This window comes from Acanthochromis polyacanthus, chromosome 20, assembly GCF_021347895.1.
Source record: "Acanthochromis polyacanthus isolate Apoly-LR-REF ecotype Palm Island chromosome 20, KAUST_Apoly_ChrSc, whole genome shotgun sequence".
In the NCBI taxonomy this organism is placed as follows: domain Eukaryota; kingdom Metazoa; phylum Chordata; class Actinopteri; family Pomacentridae; genus Acanthochromis; species Acanthochromis polyacanthus.
This window is the reverse complement of record NC_067132.1, coordinates 4,052,175-4,072,432: the sequence shown is the minus strand read 5'-3', so window position 1 is coordinate 4,072,432 and position 20,258 is coordinate 4,052,175. Positions and strand designations below refer to the sequence as shown.

The 20,258-nt window shown below is 40.4% G+C and overlaps 1 protein-coding gene across 3 annotated transcripts in view; it reads left to right on the top strand.

Annotated features, from left to right (window-relative positions):
* The window catches only part of LOC110970495 (E3 ubiquitin-protein ligase HECW1), a 148,093-nt gene that overhangs the window by 3,247 nt on the left and 124,588 nt on the right, over nt 1-20,258 (top strand). The window contains exon 2 of one of the 3 annotated variants that reach the window (XM_051940342.1): nt 17,848-17,905. The exons of the other annotated variants lie outside the window; for them this stretch is intronic. Coding sequence (XP_051796302.1) covers nt 17,879-17,905 — 27 coding nt within the window. The 5' untranslated portion in view covers nt 17,848-17,878. The remainder of the gene's footprint in view (nt 1-17,847; nt 17,906-20,258) is intronic. 3 annotated transcript variants of the gene reach the window in all.

Here is a 20,258-nt window from a genome sequence, read left to right as displayed (position 1 = left end):
GGCTGTCGCTGGACGGGGAACCTGCACCTTCCTCCACAAACACCCCAACGTTAGCCTCCAGTCAGCCAGCAGTGTGTTCCTAAGGTGGGGCCAGAAAAGTCTTGGGTCCTTTTAGACCACAAAACCTTCCTGGAAATGGTGCTTTGTATAGATTTCTGTTGGCACACACAGATTGGACTGTGAGGAATATTCACTGAATTTAACAAAAAGTGTGTTTGGAGTGTGTTTTTTTTTATTCAAATCGACAAAAACAATAATAAAACAATAGTGCTGATAACTGTGGGTTTCAGCCCTATAGTTCACATGGTGTGCTGTGTATTTGGAAGGGGTATTGTGGAGCATGATCTCAGCTATTTAGTACCAAAACAGAACAGAAAGAGAGTCTCTGAAGCCCGCTGTGTTCCTGGAAAGACATTACAGTGTCATACTGTAGAAAAGAAGCCCAGATAAATGCTAGGAGAAGCCGTTGGCTGTATTCTTCTCAAAGTGCTCTTCATAGCATTTGTATTGATTACAGTGTGTGTTCCTGTGCTGGGAGACGCTTTCAGATGAGGAATCTCTCCCTTGTATAGGCTCCAAAAGTGATAAACTGTTGGCTTGTGTTTAGTTTTTGTGTTATTTTTGTTGACATATTATTGCCACTTTGGCTCTGATGCAGATGTCTCTCTGCTGTCATAAGCCGTATCCCACCTACAGCTCTGTCCTATTGGCTGTTCCACGTCACCATTAGCAGCCAGCCACTGACAGCCTCTGTGTAGACTGAGGGACTAATGTGAGATCTCTGGTGAATCAGCAGTGTTGTGTTTGGAAGGTGAGGTAGCAGACACTGATGAAGTTTGAACAAACAGCCGTCTTCCACATGCATTCCTACAACATAAATGTTGACAAGTGGTGCAGCTGAAACTTATTTTGCTGATACTGTTAGGCTACAGCTACAGCTAAGAGGTTTCCTGTGCCTTTTAGCCTGTAGCTCAGGGCTGAAAAACATGCGGCCTGCGGGCCCAAACCGGGTCCAATCCGACCTGCGGGATGACGTCGTAACGTGTAAAAATTACAGAGACGACATAAACTGCAGATTGTAAATTTATAAAACTATAAATTTTATATAATTTCTCAACCTTGACTATTTGTTTTGATCATGAAGTAAAATACTAGATTGCTCAGTGTTCTGTTGTCATTAAGTGTCTATTTTTTTAAAATATTTGTCTTGTTTTTTGTCTGACTTTTGTCATTTGTCTCATGTTTTAGTCATTTTGTTTCTCGTTTTTGTCATTTTGTGTTTCCTTTTTGTCTCGCTTGTGTTTTTTGTCTAATTTTTCTCATTTTGTGTTTTTGCTTTATTCGTTGTTTTGTGTATCGTTTGCGCTGTTTTGTGTTTTTTTGTCATGCTTGTGTTGTCTATTTTTTGTTTCTGGCTTCTGTCACTTTTGTCTCTTTTTTTATTTTATTTCGTGTCGTTTATCCCACTTTTTTATCATTTTGTTTCTCGCTTTTGTCATTTTGTGTCTCATTTTTGTAATATTTTGTTTTGTTTTTCTTGTTTTTTTGTCCTTTATCGTCTGACTTTTGTCATTTTGAACATAAAGTAAAATACTATATCATTCAGTTCCAGATTCCTGTGACTAAATGTTGCGTTCCTTTGTAGACACTCTGTAATCTATAAGTCGTAATGTGTAAATGATAAACTGAAGCATAGTGTTGCTGAAATTGCACTCCATTGTCTTTAAAAAAAATCAGTTTGTTTATAATGGTTTGTGAAAAGACAGTTCATTAAATGTGAGCATTTTTCAGGATGTACTTTTTTGCACTAAAACAAAGGAAACATTTAGAGTTGTGGTTATTTATCGGTTATTATGCTGTGATTTCACTGATCCGGCCCACTGGAGTTAAAGTGGGCTGAATGTGGAACCTGAACCAGAATGAGTTTGACTCTGCTGTAGCTAATGCTGTCTGGAGTATTGGGGATCTTCCTAAAGAGATTTTACCTTTGACCACTCTGTTCTGACAAAAACATTTCTCTAGTAGAGACAACATAAAACTGATGAAGAATCACAACCATCACCACAGAGCATTAGCTGCTTTCACAGTGGCTAATAGCTAAGGCTATGTTAGTGTGATTATGGTATGTTTTATGCTATGTTATGTTGCTATGTCAGCTAGTGGCTAAGATAGCAGGCAGACAAAGATTATGCTCAAACAGTGCCTGGAAACCAATAATGCTTGAAGATGTGTACCTTAGATGAAGAAAACAGAAGAACAGCAGACAGAACTATTATTGATCTCAATCAGTGAATAAATAGTAAACAGGAGAGCATCCTAGTGATGCACTGACTCAGATGTCATCACTTCTGTTTGTATTGTTCATATTTAGTTACAGGGATCTTTATTAATGAAGAAACCCAGTTGTAAATGACAGATTTCTTGCAATCACATACTGTAAATATATAGTGTTTCATGTGGATATACATTCAGTCAAAGTACAGCAGGATAATGAACAAATCCAGTTTGAATGCTAACATATGCTTTTCTTACATAAATTTTAATGCTTTTAAAAAACGGTTATTGGCATGAAAGAATTTAAAAAAATAATAATGGTATCAGCATTCAAACTGAAATGAACATTTCAGTTGATCCCTAGTTCAGTTTGTCATAATTAATATTTGTGAAAGTTGGAACATTAATTCAAGAACAGCTGTGTGGAGATTAGACTTGCGTGATTTGCTGGATCCTGGTTGTCATAGTAACAAATTGCAGATAGCAGGCTAGCTTCAGCATGTCTGCTTCTAGAATTCCTTTGCTGCTTTGGGTCTAAAACTGTATGTGTGTGTGTGTATATATATATATATATATATATATATATACATACATACACACACACTGTATAAACCGGGCTTATTTATGAGGATGAGTTTAATGTATATCCTCAAACATTAGAGGATGTTTTCTTTTCATATAGTGAAAATATTGTAGGTCCATATTGTGTGGTCAAAAATAGTGTAAGATCCCAGTAACCTTAAGGGATGATTGGATTTATTCAGATTCCTTTCATGAATGAAATGAGCACAAGTCCTTAAATTAGAAACTGAACACATTAGAATACACAGAGCCAACAGTGTGCTGCCTCAGGAGATCCTTGCGGTTTTATACAGTTTTGATCCGCGCTAAGTTAGATAAACGTCCTCAGTTGATGTCAGTGGAGTTAACATCAGTTGGATCTGGAGTTTGAAAGAAGTGAGATCAGCGGACCTATGCTGCAGGCTCCAGGCTACGCTAGCCGCAAATAATAAAGCATACAAATCTCTGGTGGTGAAATTGGATCGCACATACTGTGAAACCCTTAGGAGACTCCCCAGGGTCATCTGATGGAGGAACCTGGATCTATAAATGGCAGCGAAATGTATCTGATATTAACACTTCATTAAAAAATGAACAAGAAATGGTGTTTAACTGTGTCTTCATATCAGTCAAAAAAGCACCCTCCCTCATCTGTGTGTCACATCGAGGTGGACTGGATCAGGGGTGTCAAACTGGTCTTAGATCAGGGCCGCATTCAGCCCAGTCTGATGGGAAGTGGGCCGAACAACATGAATCAAAACCAAAAAAAGAAATTAAAAAAGTAATAAAGTGACAAAAAAAATAGCCAAAAACAAGACGAGTGAGACAAAAAAACACAAAAACACAAAAACGACAATCAAAACGACAAATAAAACAAAACAAAAAATTAAAGCTGCAAGCAGCGATGGACGGGTCCTCGCATCCACGCTGGTCGTGAATCCACGCACGTCCACCAGGTGGCGCTGTGACTGAGAGTGTATGTCGGCCTCTGAATCGCATCTGGACCAGAGTCCAATCATACATTTAAAATTTCAGCCAGACTGTAGCATGTTCAGAGCAGTTATAGAGCATTTCCTGTCTATCCACCAGGTGGCGCTGTAACTCAGAGTGTATTTCACACAGTGGATGTGATGAGGGTTGGACTCTGATCACTCATGAAAAGTTTCAGGCTGATTTGATCATGTAGAGGCCAGTTATACAGCATTTACTGTCCCTCCATCAGGTGGCGCTGCGACTGAGAGTGTCTGTTGGCCTGTAGATGTGATCAGGATTGGATTGTGATCACACATGGAAAGTTTGAGGCAGATTGGAGCATGCAGAGGAGAGTTATACAGCAGTTGATGTTTCATGGCGAAGCATCAAAACGCTGATGGTCGCCATGGCCACGCCATTTGGCTTCTGGTTAAACTTTTGATAACTTTTCCAAACCAAGTCCTGCTGTGTGGACTGACAAAATTTCAGGTCTCCTGGAATTATCCCCTAGGAGGTATTAACTCTCAAAAATGAGAAAAATCATCAAAAATCTCACAATTAATCCAAGATGGCCGACTTCCTGTTGGGTTTAGGACATGGCTCCAAGAGGCTTTTTTGTGCGTCCTGATGTGCTCTATAAGCCTCCCAAATTTCATGAATGTAGGTGAAACGTGCTGGGGGGGCTGTTTGTTAAAAATACTGTAGGGGGCGCTATAGCATGTGCAGTGCCGAGATGCATACAGTGTTGTTCCTTGGGTCAATGGTGATGTGTGTGGTAATTTTTGTGAGCATTGGAGTATTCCTAACCTGTCAGAAAGGGCTTTGTTTTTCATGGCGATATTTGGTTGCTACGGCAACAGCGTTACATGAAATGTCACACCCTTCACAGTGTGTGATTGTCAAGAGGTGAAGACTCGACTGACCAATTTCCAGCATGATATCACCAAGTTTGGGGCCATTGTACCTGAAAATATAAGGCCTTAAACTTACTATTACCAACAGGTGGCGCTATGACTTTTTCAAAATTTATGAGTGTGGATGTGTTCAGACTGGACCTGGTATCCAGCATGTGAAGTCTGAGGCAGATAGGATGTTGTTCAGCTGAGATATGAATCGTTAAATTTTCATGGCGAAACATCGAAATTGGTTTGGCCGCCACAGACACGCCCTTTGATGACAAGTCACCATTTTCACTGGGATGCATCATCAATGTGTTTAGGCTGTTGTCACTGCATTTGAAGTGAATATGATCAACCGGGTAACAATAGGGCATGAAAGTGTAAAAGATGTCTATTTCCTGAAACCACAAGGTGGCGCTATGACTGTCAATGAATATCCCTATGTGGATGACATCAGGACAGGACTGTCATCATACATGTAAAGTTTCAGGCAGATTGGAGCATGTTGAGAAGAATTAGACACCAATTCCTGTTTCATGGCGAAGGATCAGTTGTTTGAGGCTCCGCCATGGCCACACCTTTTGGCTTCTGGTTGAGTTTTTGATAACTTTTCATCAGAAAGGTCTGGTGCATGTACTGGCCAAATTTCAGTTCTCTCAGACTTATCCACTAGGAGCTATAAATTTTGACAAATGTACAGCAAATTCAAGATGGCCGACTTCCTGTTGGGTTTAGGGTGTGGCTGTGATTGACTTTTTGGTGTGTCCTGATGTGGTGCATATGCCCACCAAATATTGTAGCTGTAAATAAAACATTGTGGAAGTTGGCCTAATGACCACTGTTTCAATTTTGCAGGTGGCGCTATAGAGCCATTTTTTCACACATATGCGCAACTCCCATAAAATATCAAATTTTTCGCCAGTCCTGATGTGCACGCCAAATTTCACGCGTTTTGGTTCATGATAAGGCCGCCAAAAAGGCAATTCATTTCCCGAGGAGCGATTAAGTTTGAAAAATTTACAGCAAATTGAAGGTGGCCGACTTCCTGTTGGGTTTAGGGCGTGGCTGTAATTGACTTTTTGGTGTGTCCAGATGTTCTGCATATGCCCACCAAATATTGTAGCTGTACATGAAACATTGTGGCAGTTGGCCTAATGACTACTTTTTCAAGTTTGCAGGTGGCGCTATAGAGCCATTTTGCCACGCACATGCGCAACTCCCATAAAATATCAAATTTTTCGCCAGTCCTGATGTGCATGCCAAATTTCACGCGTTTTGGAGTATGATAAGGCCGCCAAAAAGCCAATTTACTTTACGGGAGAAAAAAAAAAAAAATAATAATAATAATAATTAAAGCTGCAAGCAGCGATGGACGGGTCCTCGCATCCACGCTGGTCGGCGAATCCATGCACGTTCACCAGGTGGCACTGTGACTGAGAGTGTGTGTCGGCCTCTGAATCACATCTGGACCAGAGTTTAATCACACGTAAAATTTCAGCCAGATTGGAGCATGTTCAGACTAGTTATACAGCATTTCCTGCCCATCCACCACCAGGTGGCGCTGTAACTCAGAGTGTATTTCAAACAGTGGATGTCATGAGGGTTGGACTCTGATCACTCATGAAAAGTTTCAGGCTGATTTGATCATGTAGAGGCCAGTTATACAGCATTTACTGTCCCTCCATCAGGTGGCGCTGCGACTGAGAGTGTCTGTTGGCCTGTAGATGTGATCAGGATTGGATTGTGATCACACATGGAAAGTTTGAGGCAGATTGGAGCATGCAGAGGAGAGTTATACAGCAGTTGATGTTTCATGGCGAAGCATCAAAACGCCAATGGTCGCCATGGCCACGCCATTTGGCTTCTGGTTAAACTTTTGATAACTTTTCCAAACCAAGTCCTGCTGTGTGGACTGACAAAATTTCAGGTCTCCTGGAATTATCCCCTAGGAGGTATTAACTCTCAAAAATGAGAAAAATCATCAAAAATCTCACAATTAATCCAAGATGGCCGACTTCCTGTTGGGTTTAGGACATGGCTCCAAGAGGCTTTTTTGTGCGTCCTGATGTGCTCTATAAGCCTCCCAAATTTCATGGATGTAGGTGAAACGTGCTGGGGGGGCTGTTTGTTAAAAATACTGTAGGGGGCGCTATAGCATGTGCAGTGCCGAGATGCATACAGTGTTGTTCCTTGGGTCAATGGTGATGTGTGTGGTAATTTTTGTGAGCATTGGAGTATTCCTAACCTGTCAGAAAGGGCTTTGTTTTTCATGGCGATATTTGGTTGCTACGGCAACAGCGTTGCATGAAATGTCACACCCTTCACAGTGTGTGATTGTCAAGAGGTGAAGACTCGACTGACCAATTTCCAGCATGATATCACCAAGTTTGGGGCCATTGTACCTGAAAATATAAGGCCTTATACTTACTATTACCAACAGGTGGCGCTATGACTTTTTCAAAATTTATGAGTGTGGATGTGTTCAGACTGGACCTGGTATCCAGCATGTGAAGTCTGAGGCAGATAGGATGTTGTTCAGCTGAGATATGAATCGTTAAATTTTCATGGCGAAACATCGAAATTGGTTTGGCCGCCACAGACACGCCCTTTGATGACAAGTCACCATTTTCACTGGGATGCATCATCAATGTGTTTAGGCTGTTGTCACTGCATTTGAAGTGAATATGATCAACTGGGTAACAATAGGGCATGAAAGTGTAAAAGATGTCTATTTCCTGAAACCACAAGGTGGCGCTATGACTGTCAATGAATATCCCTATGTGGATGACATCAGGACAGGACTGTCATCATACATGTAAAGTTTCAGGCAGATTGGAGCATGTTGAGAAGAATTAGACACCAATTCCTGTTTCATGGCGAAGGATCAGTTGTTTGAGGCTCCGCCATGGCCACACCTTTTGGCTTCTGGTTGAGTTTTTGATAACTTTTCATCAGAAAGGTCTGGTGCATGTACTGGCCAAATTTCAGTTCTCTCAGACTTATCCACTAGGAGCTATAAATTTTGACAAATGTACAGCAAATTCAAGATGGCCGACTTCCTGTTGGGTTTAGGGTGTGGCTGTGATTGACTTTTTGGTGTGTCCTGATGTGGTGCATATGCCCACCAAATATTGTAGCTGTAAATAAAACATTGTGGAAGTTGGCCTAATGACCACTTTTTCAATTTTGCAGGTGGCGCTATAGAGCCATTTTTCCACACATATGCGCAACTCCCATAAAATATCAAATTTTTCGGCAGTCCTGATGTGCACGCCAAATTTCACGCGTTTTGGTTCATGATAAGGCCGCCAAAAAGGCAAGTCATTTCCCGAGGAGCGATTAAGTTTGAAAAATTTACAGCAAATTGAAGATGGCCGACTTCCTGTTGGGTTTAGGGCGTGGCTGTAATTGACTTTTTGGTGTGTCCAGATGTTCTGCATATGCCCACCAAATATTGTAGCTGTACATGAAACACTGTGGCAGTTGGCCTAATGACTACTTTTTCAACTTTGCAGGTGGCGCTATAGAGCCATTTTGCCACGCACATGCGCAACTCCCATAAAATATCAAATTTTTCGCCAGTCCTGATGTGCATGCCAAATTTCACGCGTTTTGAAGTATGATAAGGCCGCCAAAAAGCCAATTTACTTTACGGGAGAAAAAAAATAAAAATAAAAATAATAATAATAATAATAATTAAAGCTGCAAGCAGCGATGGACGGGTCCTCGCATCCACGCTGGTCGTGAATCCACGCACGTCCACCAGGTGGCGCTGTGACTGAGAGTGTATGTCGGCCTCTGAATCGTATCTGGACCAGAGTCCAATCATACACTTAAAATTTCAGCCAGACTGTAGCATGTTCAGAGCAGTTATAGAGCATTTCCTGTCTATCCACCAGGTGGCGCTGTAACTCAGAGTGTATTTCATACAGTGGATGTGATGAGGGTTGGACTCTGATCACTCATGAAAAGTTTCAGGCTGATTTGATCATGTAGAGGCCAGTTATACAGCATTTACTGTCCCTCCATCAGGTGGCGCTGCGACTGAGAGTGTCTGTTGGCCTGTAGATGTGATCAGGATTGGATTGTGATCACACATGGAAAGTTTGAGGCAGATTGGAGCATGCAGAGGAGAGTTATACAGCAGTTGATGTTTCATGGCGAAGCATCAAAACGCTGATGGTCGCCATGGCCACGCCATTTGGCTTCTGGTTAAACTTTTGATAACTTTTCATCACCAAGTCCTGCTGTGTGGACTGACAAAATTTCAGGTCTCCTGGAATTATCCCCTCGGCGGTATTAACTCTCAAAAATGAGAAAAATCATCAAAAATCTCACAATTAATCCAAGATGGCCGACTTCCTGTTGGGTTTAGGACATGGCTCCAAGAGGCTTTTTTGTGCGTCCTGATGTGCTCTATAAGCCTCCCAAATTTCATGGATGTAGGTGAAACGTGCTGGGGGGGCTGTTTGTTAAAAATACTGTAGGGGGCGCTATAGCATGTGCAGTCCCGAGATGCATACAGTGTTGTTCCTTGGGTCAATGGTGATGTGTGTGGTAATTTTTGTGAGCATTGGAGTATTCCTAACCTGTCAGAAAGGGCTTTGTTTTTCATGGCGATATTTGGTTGCTACGGCAACAGCGTTACATGAAATGTCACACCCTTCACAGTGTGTGATTGTCAAGAGGTGAAGACTCGACTGACCAATTTCCAGCATGATATCACCAAGTTTGGGGCCATTGTACCTGAAAATATAAGGCCTTAAACTTACTATTACCAACAGGTGGCGCTATGACTTTTTCAAAATTTATGAGTGTGGATGTGTTCAGACTGGACCTGGTATCCAGCATGTGAAGTCTGAGGCAGATAGGATGTTGTTCAGCTGAGATATGAATCGTTAAATTTTCATGGCGAAACATCGAAATTGGTTTGGCCGCCACAGACACGCCCTTTGATGACAAGTCACCATTTTCACTGGGATGCATCATCAATGTGTTTAGGCTGTTGTCACTGCATTTGAAGTGAATATGATCAACCGGGTAACAATAGGGCATGAAAGTGTAAAAGATGTCTATTTCCTGAAACCACAAGGTGGCGCTATGACTGTCAATGAATATCCCTATGTGGATGACATCAGGACAGGACTGTCATCATACATGTAAAGTTTCAGGCAGATTGGAGCATGTTGAGAAGAATTAGACACCACTTCCTGTTTCATGGCGAAGGATCAGTTGTTTGAGGCTCCGCCATGGCCACACCTTTTGGCTTCTGGTTGAGTTTTTGATAACTTTTCATCAGAAAGGTCTGGTGCATGTACTGGCCAAATTTCAGTTCTCTCAGACTTATCCACTAGGAGCTATAAATTTTGACAAATGTACAGCAAATTCAAGATGGCCGACTTCCTGTTGGGTTTAGGGTGTGGCTGTGATTGACTTTTTGGTGTGTCCTGATGTGGTGCATATGCCCACCAAATATTGTAGCTGTAAATAAAACATTGTGGAAGTTGGCCTAATGACCACTGTTTCAATTTTGCAGGTGGCGCTATAGAGCCATTTTTTCACACATATGCGCAACTCCCATAAAATATCAAATTTTTCGCCAGTCCTGATGTGCACGCCAAATTTCACGCGTTTTGGTTCATGATAAGGCCGCCAAAAAGGCAAGTCATTTCCCGAGGAGCGATTAAGTTTGAAAAATTTACAGCAAATTGAAGGTGGCCGACTTCCTGTTGGGTTTAGGGCGTGGCTGTAATTGACTTTTTGGTGTGTCCAGATGTTCTGCATATGCCCACCAAATATTGTAGCTGTACATGAAACATTGTGGCAGTTGGCCTAATGACTACTTTTTCAAGTTTGCAGGTGGCGCTATAGAGCCATTTTGCCACGCACATGCGCAACTCCCATAAAATATCAAATTTTTCGCCAGTCCTGATGTGCATGCCAAATTTCACGCGTTTTGGAGTATGATAAGGCCGCCAAAAAGCCAATTTACTTTACGGGAGAAAAAAAAAAATAATAATAATAATAATAATAATAATAATAAACCCTAGGGTTTCAATAGGGTCCTTGGCACCGCTGGTGCCTTGGACAGTCGGTGCCCTGGCACCGCCTGTCCTTCGCACCCTCGGTGCTCGGACCCTAATAAACCCTAGGGTTTCAATAGGGTCCTTGGCACCGCTGGTGCCTTGGACAGTCGGTACCCTGGCACCGCCTGTCCTTCGCACCCTCGGTGCTCGGACCCTAATGACAAAAATCAGACAAAAACACAAGCGAGACAAACAGGAAACACAAAACGACAAAAACATGAGACAAATGACAAGTCAGACAAAAAGGAAAACAATAACAAAAACATGACAAAATGAGACAGAAAATGACAAAAGAACAGTCAGTAATACAGTATTTTATTTTATGATCAAAACAACTTATCATGGTCCAGAAATGATTATGAATTCATCATTTTAATGTACAGTTAGTTAATGTCTTCTGTGTCATTTTTCTAACCTGGCAATAGCCAGATTAATAATTGTGTAGTACTTGATAGTACTCCACAATATCAATCTGGGACCGCTCCATGTAAATCTGCTCGGAGGAAAGAGGCACGGATTGGACAATGCAACAGTATGTCCCGCCTCTGACAGGTTTGTTTTTAGCCAATCGCGGGATCTTCACAACAAGCGGAGCCAATTGGTAGATTAAACTCTTAGCAAAACCCGTGGGTAAAAAAGCACAAACATCTTTACCATCCAGAAATGCGCAAAGCGCCTCTCGTTGTTCTTCCTTCAAAGAAGCGATACGAGATTCAGCTAAAACTGACTTAATAGCAGCATCTGTGAACTCACAAATATCGCGAGAAATCAACTTGCTGGCAAGGTTATAATTTTTCCACTTTAAAAAGTTGTCCTGTGGGCCAGATTGGAACCTCTGGAGGGTCGGTTTTGGCCCGTGTCCTGCATGTCTGACACCTGTGGACCAGAGGAATGATGATGTTTGCGTTTCTGGCTGTCTGGCTGGTTTTATTACAGGGCAGTATGGGACCATGAACTTACTGTAGCCGATGCAGTTAGTGTCTAAAAGTCGTTGCTTCATCGTTGTGCTAATTTGATAGGTGATAATATGTCTTTGTGAAATATGATAAATGCTATTAGATGAAGTAAGTGAACTACTTAGACCCTTAGTTCATGTGGAAAACGTTTTGGGTCGGTCAGCTGTGACTGTTTTCTGTGGGATCATTTCATACTGAATTATTCTGCAGTGACAGTTTTCTGCTGCCAGCACCAAACAGCCATAAGGCCTTCCTGCATTTACTTCACACCCGGCTTTGGTGGCTGCTGCTTGGTTGTAAACAATGACGCCACCTAGCTTCACACTCCCACCTCCTCTGCTGTGACAGATCTGCTTGTGAAGAGTGATTCTGGGAGCTCATTTCTTTTCAGAATTGCATATCCTCTGTGAGGTTTCATGTCGTGCTGGAGGCTGTAGGTCTAGCTAACAAGCCCCTTATTTACTGTCTTTGACAAAAGCTGACCCATAAAGAATCAGTTCAGTTGTAAAGCAATGCTGTTTCTCTCTGTGAAGGCTTGCATTTTAAAAAGCAGCATTTTATCCACGACACGTGAAGGTGCCTAATAAATGGGACACAGTGGAGCTAAAGCAAACCCACTTTTTTTTCATTTGTGCTCTCGTAAAGCATCACCTGATGTGGGCAAAATGTAGCCTGCTCTACTCAGTATGCAAATTTAAGGAAAAAAGAAAATGAGAAAAATATCTGCAGTATTCTAAAAGTCAAACAATGTTGTGGTGCTTTGTACCAAATCTTCACTATGGATGGAACCAGTCTGCACTGCCCACTGCTGGAGCATTTACCAACTTTTTCCATACAGGAATTCTAGTTTGCCTTCAGTCGTATTGTTTTCATAAAGGCTTAGGTATAATTTAGCTTTTATGTTTTATTTATATGAAGGCTAACATTAGCATTGTGACATCGCTGCTCTGTGAGTGAAATAAAACAAGAGACATGCAATGATTTTGAAGTATTTTATTAAATGATTTGATTTTTAAATAGGGAAAATGTTCACAATACGTTCAAACCAACATTTAAATTAAAAAAGAGCAAATGTTATGAAAAGGCACCATGTTTGATTGAAGCAATGAACCCACTGAGCTTCCAGTGCAACAGAAATAGCAGGAGAGCCAGCTAAGCTCATGATACGTTAACATCTGTAAATCTGCTCCTTTCTAATCGTCACTCTTCATGAAAATCATTAACATCCACATTTGTAACTTCTCCAGGGTTTAAGGGAAATGCATGCAGCTCGTTAGCCCTGCTGTTGTTCTGCCTGCTACAACGGGAAACCAGCCAAGCCTTTCCTGGCACACTGTAAAATATGATGATCTGACACTTCCATACTTTACACTATGGAACACAGTGTACAGTATGTGCTATATGGGAGCTTCATGCATGGTTTTCCAGCACAGACTGTGTCTTCTGGCACCAGAAATGAATACTGAACAGTTGTAATGCGCAGGGGAAATGCCTGTAGCTTAGATAAGGGGTGTCTCAAGATTTAGGAGATTCACTTTGATTTAACATAGTAAAAAAACAGTAGAAGAATAAACATTTTTGGAGTAAAAAATATATTATTGTCACAACCATAATAATAAAATGATGTTACACAAATGATCCAAAAGGTCTGCACCTCCAGCAACACCTCTTTAAACTCCCTCCCCTTTCCCCGTCACAATAAATATAACAGGAATTTCTGCAAGGGAATTTAACGGTCGTCTTTCCTCTCTCCAGGAAGAAAAAAAACTATTCATACATGTGGAACACAAACACTTTTTTCATTTCTCATTATTTCAGGGCTTTCATAATCGTTGTTAAGACATTATTCGGTTGTAAGTGAACAGCTATATTCACGTGTGTCATCTGACTGAGAGATTAACATACTGAAGTGCAAAATTTTATATCTTTACTTTCATTTTTTGAATATTTTTCAAATTTTCTAATTTAACAAGCAAACACAAGATTCAGAATACCCCCTATCCCTCCTACACATACAAACTAAAAGAGTACCAGACTCAAAACAAGTAGTTAAAGTAATGGAAAAAATAAAATAGAAAAATAGAAATAGAACATGAAGTAGGAGGCGGTGTAAATTATCCTGGCTTCTACAGAAATAACGTGAAGCTGACCTCTCTCTCTTCTCTAAAAAAAGAAACAGCTGTGGTTGTAGGTTTATATAAGAAAAAGCACTTTAGTGACAAAAGCTTTAGTCGTTTCCAGACTTTAAGCCCTCTGGTGTCTCCTCCCAGTGGGTGCAGGAACGTCTAACTGGAGCCTCAGAGACAGAGACCAGGATACTGTGTGAAGGACATGGACAGCTGCATGTTTCCAGTGTTGTAAAAATAACTGGAAGTTAGTTTTGTCCACTTGTTTGACCTGCTTATTGGCACGGTTGGTCACAATGTCTGTCTTAGAGCCTTGTTGTTACTTTAGTGTTCAGTGCAGAGAAAACATCCACACTGTTCAGCTTCTTGTGTTGATTGTCTGCCACCACTGGCCACTATACGGTAACACTACTAAAGGATCCATTTACCGGTGATGGTAAGATCACTTCAGTGTCTTTTTCAGGAAAAGCTCCAACATTTAATGTGCATATAATGCAGGGGAGTCAAACTCATCTTAGTTCAGGTTCCACATTCAGTCCAGTTTGATCTCCAGTGGACCGGCCCAGTTAAATTACAGCATAATAAGCTATAAATAACCACAACTCCTAATGGTTCCTTTGTTTCAGTGCAAAAAATGTACATTCTGAAAATGTTCACATTAAAGGAATTATCTTTTACAAAACATTATGAACAGCCTGAAATTTCTAAAGAAAATTAAATTCAATTTCATGAACATTCATCCTCAGTTTATCATTTCCACATTACAACTTCCAGATCACAGAGTGTCCACAAAGGAACACAACATTTAGTCACCTGGAACTGAACCATGGAGGATTTTATTTTATGATCAAAGAAAGACAAAAAACAACAAAAGCAAGACAGCATATTACAAAAATGAGACAAAATGAGACACAAAATGACAAAAGCAAGAAACAAAGTGAGACAAACAACATGGAAATAAACAAAAGGAGACAAAAAAATTGACAAAAACTTACAAAGCGACAAAAAGGACAAACGACACAAGCAAGACAAAAAAGACACAAATGACACAAGACAAAAAAATTACTAAAGCGAGAAAAAAACAAAAAAATATACAAGCAACACAAGCGAGACAAAAATATTCCAAAACGATGAATAAAGCGAAACACAAAATGACAAAAATAAGACAAAAAACACAAGCGAGACAGAAAGAAAACACAAAACAGCATAAACGAGAAACAACACGTAAAACAAGACAAAAACAGGACAAAATATTACAAAAATGAGACACAAAATGTCAAAAGAACAATGAAATCTCTGGTATTTTACTCTATGATCATAACAGCTCGTCTAGAAATTATTTCAAATCTATAGTTTTACAAATTAACAATTTGCAGTTAATTTGTTCTCTGTGATTTTTACACTTTGAAAAGTCGTCCTGTGGGCCGGATTGGACCCTCTGGTGGGCCGGTTTTGGACATCCTTGATATAGATATAGATTAAGATTCGATCAAAGCCACTGTTCCTCCTTACTGCAGGTAAACATTGAACCTGACCTTCCAGTAGTGAGTCACAGTGCTGGATCAGTTCATGCCAGCAGAGGCTTCCAGTCTCACCCATACCGCCTGCTTTACACGTGCACTGAACTAATAATCATGTCATCTTGAATGCGATTATACCAGTTAATTACGGAAGTGTCAGAACAAGCAGGAAGGACAAGTGGGGATATTTCCCCGGAGATTACGATGCATGTGTTAGTGTAGCCAGCTAAGGCACCAGACTAATACGCTGCTATGGAGCTAATGAGGACTGGAGGGATTTGAACGTGAAACAGGAGGTGATATAGTATTTGTACGTGCCTGTACTCTTACCTATTTGCATGTATGTGTCACATAGTGCACCGTTTATGTCAGTACATTCGTACTCCCTCCTCCTATATTAGTTAATTGTGAGCTGCTGTTTTAGAGGAATACAGAAGGGACAGTAAGAAATTATAACCGACAGGATGATGCAGTGTTGAATGTTTCTTGCATTCAGTTTGGAATGGAGGAGAGTGAATTTTTCACTCTCCTCGATGTGAGAACGCACAACACACGATTTCATTGTTTCAGGTTTGGAAGCAGAACTTAGAATAGGTCAGATTCAAGCTGTATTATTTAATGTCATGAACAAAAGCAAGGTAGGCTCCAAATGTAGGCTTTACTGTCTAATGCAGGGGTGTCAGACATGAGGCCAGCGGGCCAAAACCAGCCCACCAGAGGATCCAGTCCGGCCCTCAGGACGACTTTGTAAAGTGTAAAAATTTCAGAGAAGACATTAATTGCAGATTGTAAAATTGTAGAAGTTTAAATTTGAAATAATTTCTAGACCATGACAAGTTGTTTGGATCAAAAAGTAAAATACTAGACTGTTCATTGTTCTTTTGTCATTTTGTCTCATTTTGTAACATTTTGTCTTTTTCTTGCTTTATTTGTTTTGTGTGTCGTTTGTATCATTTTGTGTTGTTTTTTATCTTGCTTGTGTTGTTCCACTACTTTTTTTGTCATTTTGTTTCTCACTTTTTTTTTAAATTTTTGGTCTTGTTTGTGTCATTTTTTGTCTCATTTTTGTCATTTGTCCATTTTTGTGTTGCTTTGCTCTTTTGTCTAATTTTTTGTCTCGTTTATTTTGTGTCATTTGTCTCATTTTTTTTTGTTGTTTTGCATCTCATTTTTGTAACATTTTGTCTTGTTTTTCGTCTTTTTTTGTCTGACTTTTGTCATTTTGATCATAAAGTGAAATCCTCTGTGGTTCAGTTCCAGGTGACTAAATGTTGTGTTCCTTTGTAGACACTCTGTGATCTGGAAGTTGTAATGTGGAAATAATAAACTGAGGCATAATAGTGCTGAAATTTCACTCATTTTTCTTATGAAATTAGAGGTTGTTCATAATGTTTTGTATAAGATAATTCCTTAAATGTGTATTTTTTTGCACTAAAACAAAGGGAAATATTGGGAGTTGTGGTTATCTACAGGTTATCATGTTATGATTTTACTGGTCTAGAACACTTCAGATAAATCGGGTTGAATGTGGCCCCCTGTCACAGCCAGAGTTCTCTTCATGTTGCTGCCTCACAGTAAGAAAACTACAGGAAGACTCCTCTAGTTTCCTTGCCGTAGTCCTTTTAATATGAGGCAGTAGGAAGTATTCTTTTCGTGTCTTAAAAGCAGCTTTCCAGCAGCACTGATAGCACAACAAGTGAGGCTTGACCTTACAGGGTGAAGTGGCAGCCTGCCAGATGAAAGTGTGTGCAGGAATAAAGGTGTAGAAGTCCTGTTCAGTGATAGCTGTGAAGTGCTGCTGGGAGGGAGCATGGTGGAGGACAGTAGGCAGTTCTGCTCCAGAAAACACTGGACAAAACAGAATCTAGACTAGTAGCTGTGTATGACCTGTTAATGCTGTGGAGGTGCTGACTGTGTTCATTCTGAAATGTGGAGCTGTTCTGTTTTAACTTGTAAATTGTTTTCACAGTCCCCTGATGCATGGTTAGCTCCGGGTTAAAGTCTTCCTATCGATGACTACCACAGTGAGCGCAGCGTTCACTGAACTAGGTTTCCTGCTAATGTTTTCTTACTTTGCAGGCTTTTCTCTGCGCTCCAACAACACAGACCACGTGATCATTCATAGATGCTCATGAAAACTGATGAGATGTGTCTGTGTGTGCTGCTGTCTGTTTCCTGCTATGTATCAGTGTCCATGTTTCTGTGACGTCACCATGTCTTTGTCTTTCCTCTTGTTTGTCTGTCTGTGCTTCTCCTCCCTCTCAATTATTCATATTTTATCTGACAAGGATGAAGTATGAAAGGAGGGCTATGATGATGATGTTAATGTTTTTTTCCTCTAATGTGAGAATGAACAAATGCCATACTTGACTTTCACCTGCAACATTCACTGCCTTTGCTTTTTGTTTCTGTGGTTTTGTAACACGCCGCCCTTCTCCTCCCACTTCCTTCAGGTTTTGGTCTGCTTTGGGTTGACTGGTCATTATGCTGATGCAGCTCTGTAGTTTCAAGGTCAGTGCCCCATGCCACCCACCCACCCACCATTGCAAGCACCCATCACCTTCTCCATTTGCCTGCTTACCTCCACCCAGCTCCCAGTTTGTTTGTAGGATTATGGGATGTTGGAGGCTGATGCTAAAACAAATAGGTTGGTGCCTCTCAAAAATGAGAAAATTGTGAAAAAAGCTAAAAAATTTCCATCAGTTATTTGAGACAGTAAAAACTGAATACATTCTAGACTTAATACACAAAGAGAAATGTTTCAAGCCTTTTTTGTTTTAATTTTGATGGTTATGAATTATGAGTGGTTGGCTTCCAGTTGGTAGGAAAAGGTGCACAACCAACAGGGATGGTCGCAGCCTAGAGAGGATTGTCAAGAAACGGCATTTCAAGAACTTAAGAGAGCTTCTCTAGGACTGAGGCTGGTGTTAGTGAGACGTCTTCTGGAAAGGAGCTACAGTGCTCTTACCAAGCCACTCCTGAACCAGGGACAATGTCAGAAGCTTCTTATCAGGACCAAGTGGAGAAAGAACTGCACTGTGGTCCACAGTCCTCTTTTCAGATGAAATTAAATTTGGCATTTTATTGGGAAATCAAGATCCTAGTGCCTGGAGGAAACAGTGAAGGCACAAAATCCCAGATGGTTGAAGTCCAGTGTGAAGTTTCTGCAGCCTGTGATTATTTGTGGGGCCATATCATTGGATGTCATTGGTCCAGTGGCTTTTATCTATGCTACCATGCTTCCATCTGCTGACCAGCTCCATGGAGATGCTGATTCCATTTTCCAACAGGACACGTGCTCACAGGGCCAGAACTACCAAATGGTTTGCTGACCATAACATTACGGTGCTTGAACCCAGAGAACTGTATGTGGGGTACTGTCAGTGGGAAGAGAGGAAACACTCGACCCAGAAATACAGAGGAGCTGAAGGCCACAGTCACAGCAACCTGTGCTTCAATAACACCTCAGCATTGCAGATCTGATCCATGCCGTGGTGGCAAAGGAGCCCCAGCCAAGTGCTGAGTGTGTAAATGAATGTAGTTTTAGGAAGGTGGACATTTCTGTCTTATAAATCCTTTTTATTTTGATCCTAGGGAATATTCTAAAATTTTGAGACACTTGCTTTAATATTTTCATGCACTATAAGCCTTAATATTTTTTTAAAGAGACTTGAAATATTTTACTTTGTGTTATGAGTCTAGAATATATTAAAATATCTCTTTCTTAGGTACTGCTAAACGTTTTTTCCATGATGTTCTAATATGTTGAGATGCACTAGTGTATGTACAATGTATTTTATTCTAACATTCAGTACATGTAAATGTGACGATGTTCATGCCAAAATATAACCTGAATGCATATCTCATTTTTTTTCTTATAGAATACAATAATCACCAAATTATTAATTTAAGAAAGAATAGATTACTCTATTGGCACAATAATCCTTACTTTTTACTAATCACATGTAGACACAAATGAACACATTAAAAAGTAGCTCTGTGCATGTGGATGGCCGTGCTTCATCACCGAGTGCAGACACAAAATACTTGTCCATTTGGACTGATCCGTTAAGGCTGGCTGAGCCGTGCCCTGAAGCCGCTTTCTAACTGGAGCATTCTCTGATCTGATCTGAGCTCCCAGGATGGTAAACTCTCTCCCTCAGATTTGGACTTGCTGCTAATGAAGCTGCGTCCTGCAGTGATCAAATCATTCATGCTGAACAGATACTGAACTAATATAGGTCATGCCACACCTTTAACTATGTTTACTGATTCAGAAAGGTTGAAAGGTTCGTATTCACAGCTTCTTACTTTCATGAACTGGACCCTAGTTGAAACCACTTTCTTTATGTCTCAGATATTTATCATGCACTATCCTTTCAGAACAGTTTTTAATTTCCATTGGTGGTTGGACACAACAGCGTTTTGAACATCTGTAACATCTATGACCAGTATTATTACCATGAGAGGTGATTCCACAGTCGATTGGATTGGATCACATTTAATTATGTCATAGTTTGTCCAGTCAGAGGTGCAAAAATAAAGTAAGGGAAATATCTTATTTACACAGTTGTGTACATTTTTTGGCATTGTTTAATAACAATAATACCTTTCATTTGTAAGCATCTTTTTCAACACATGAGAAACAAATACAACAGAACGGATTAAAACAAGTGTACAAGAAAGATGCAATTACAGTTACATTACGGTCTATTATTGAATTGAAAAGAAGATAATAAAAACCTGCAGCTGATTAGTAGCAGCAGCTAATGCACTCTTACCTCTAGTTTTATTAAAATAACAATATAAAAGAATTTACACTAAATGTGCATGTGCATTTTGAAACATTGCAGAGCTAGAAGGT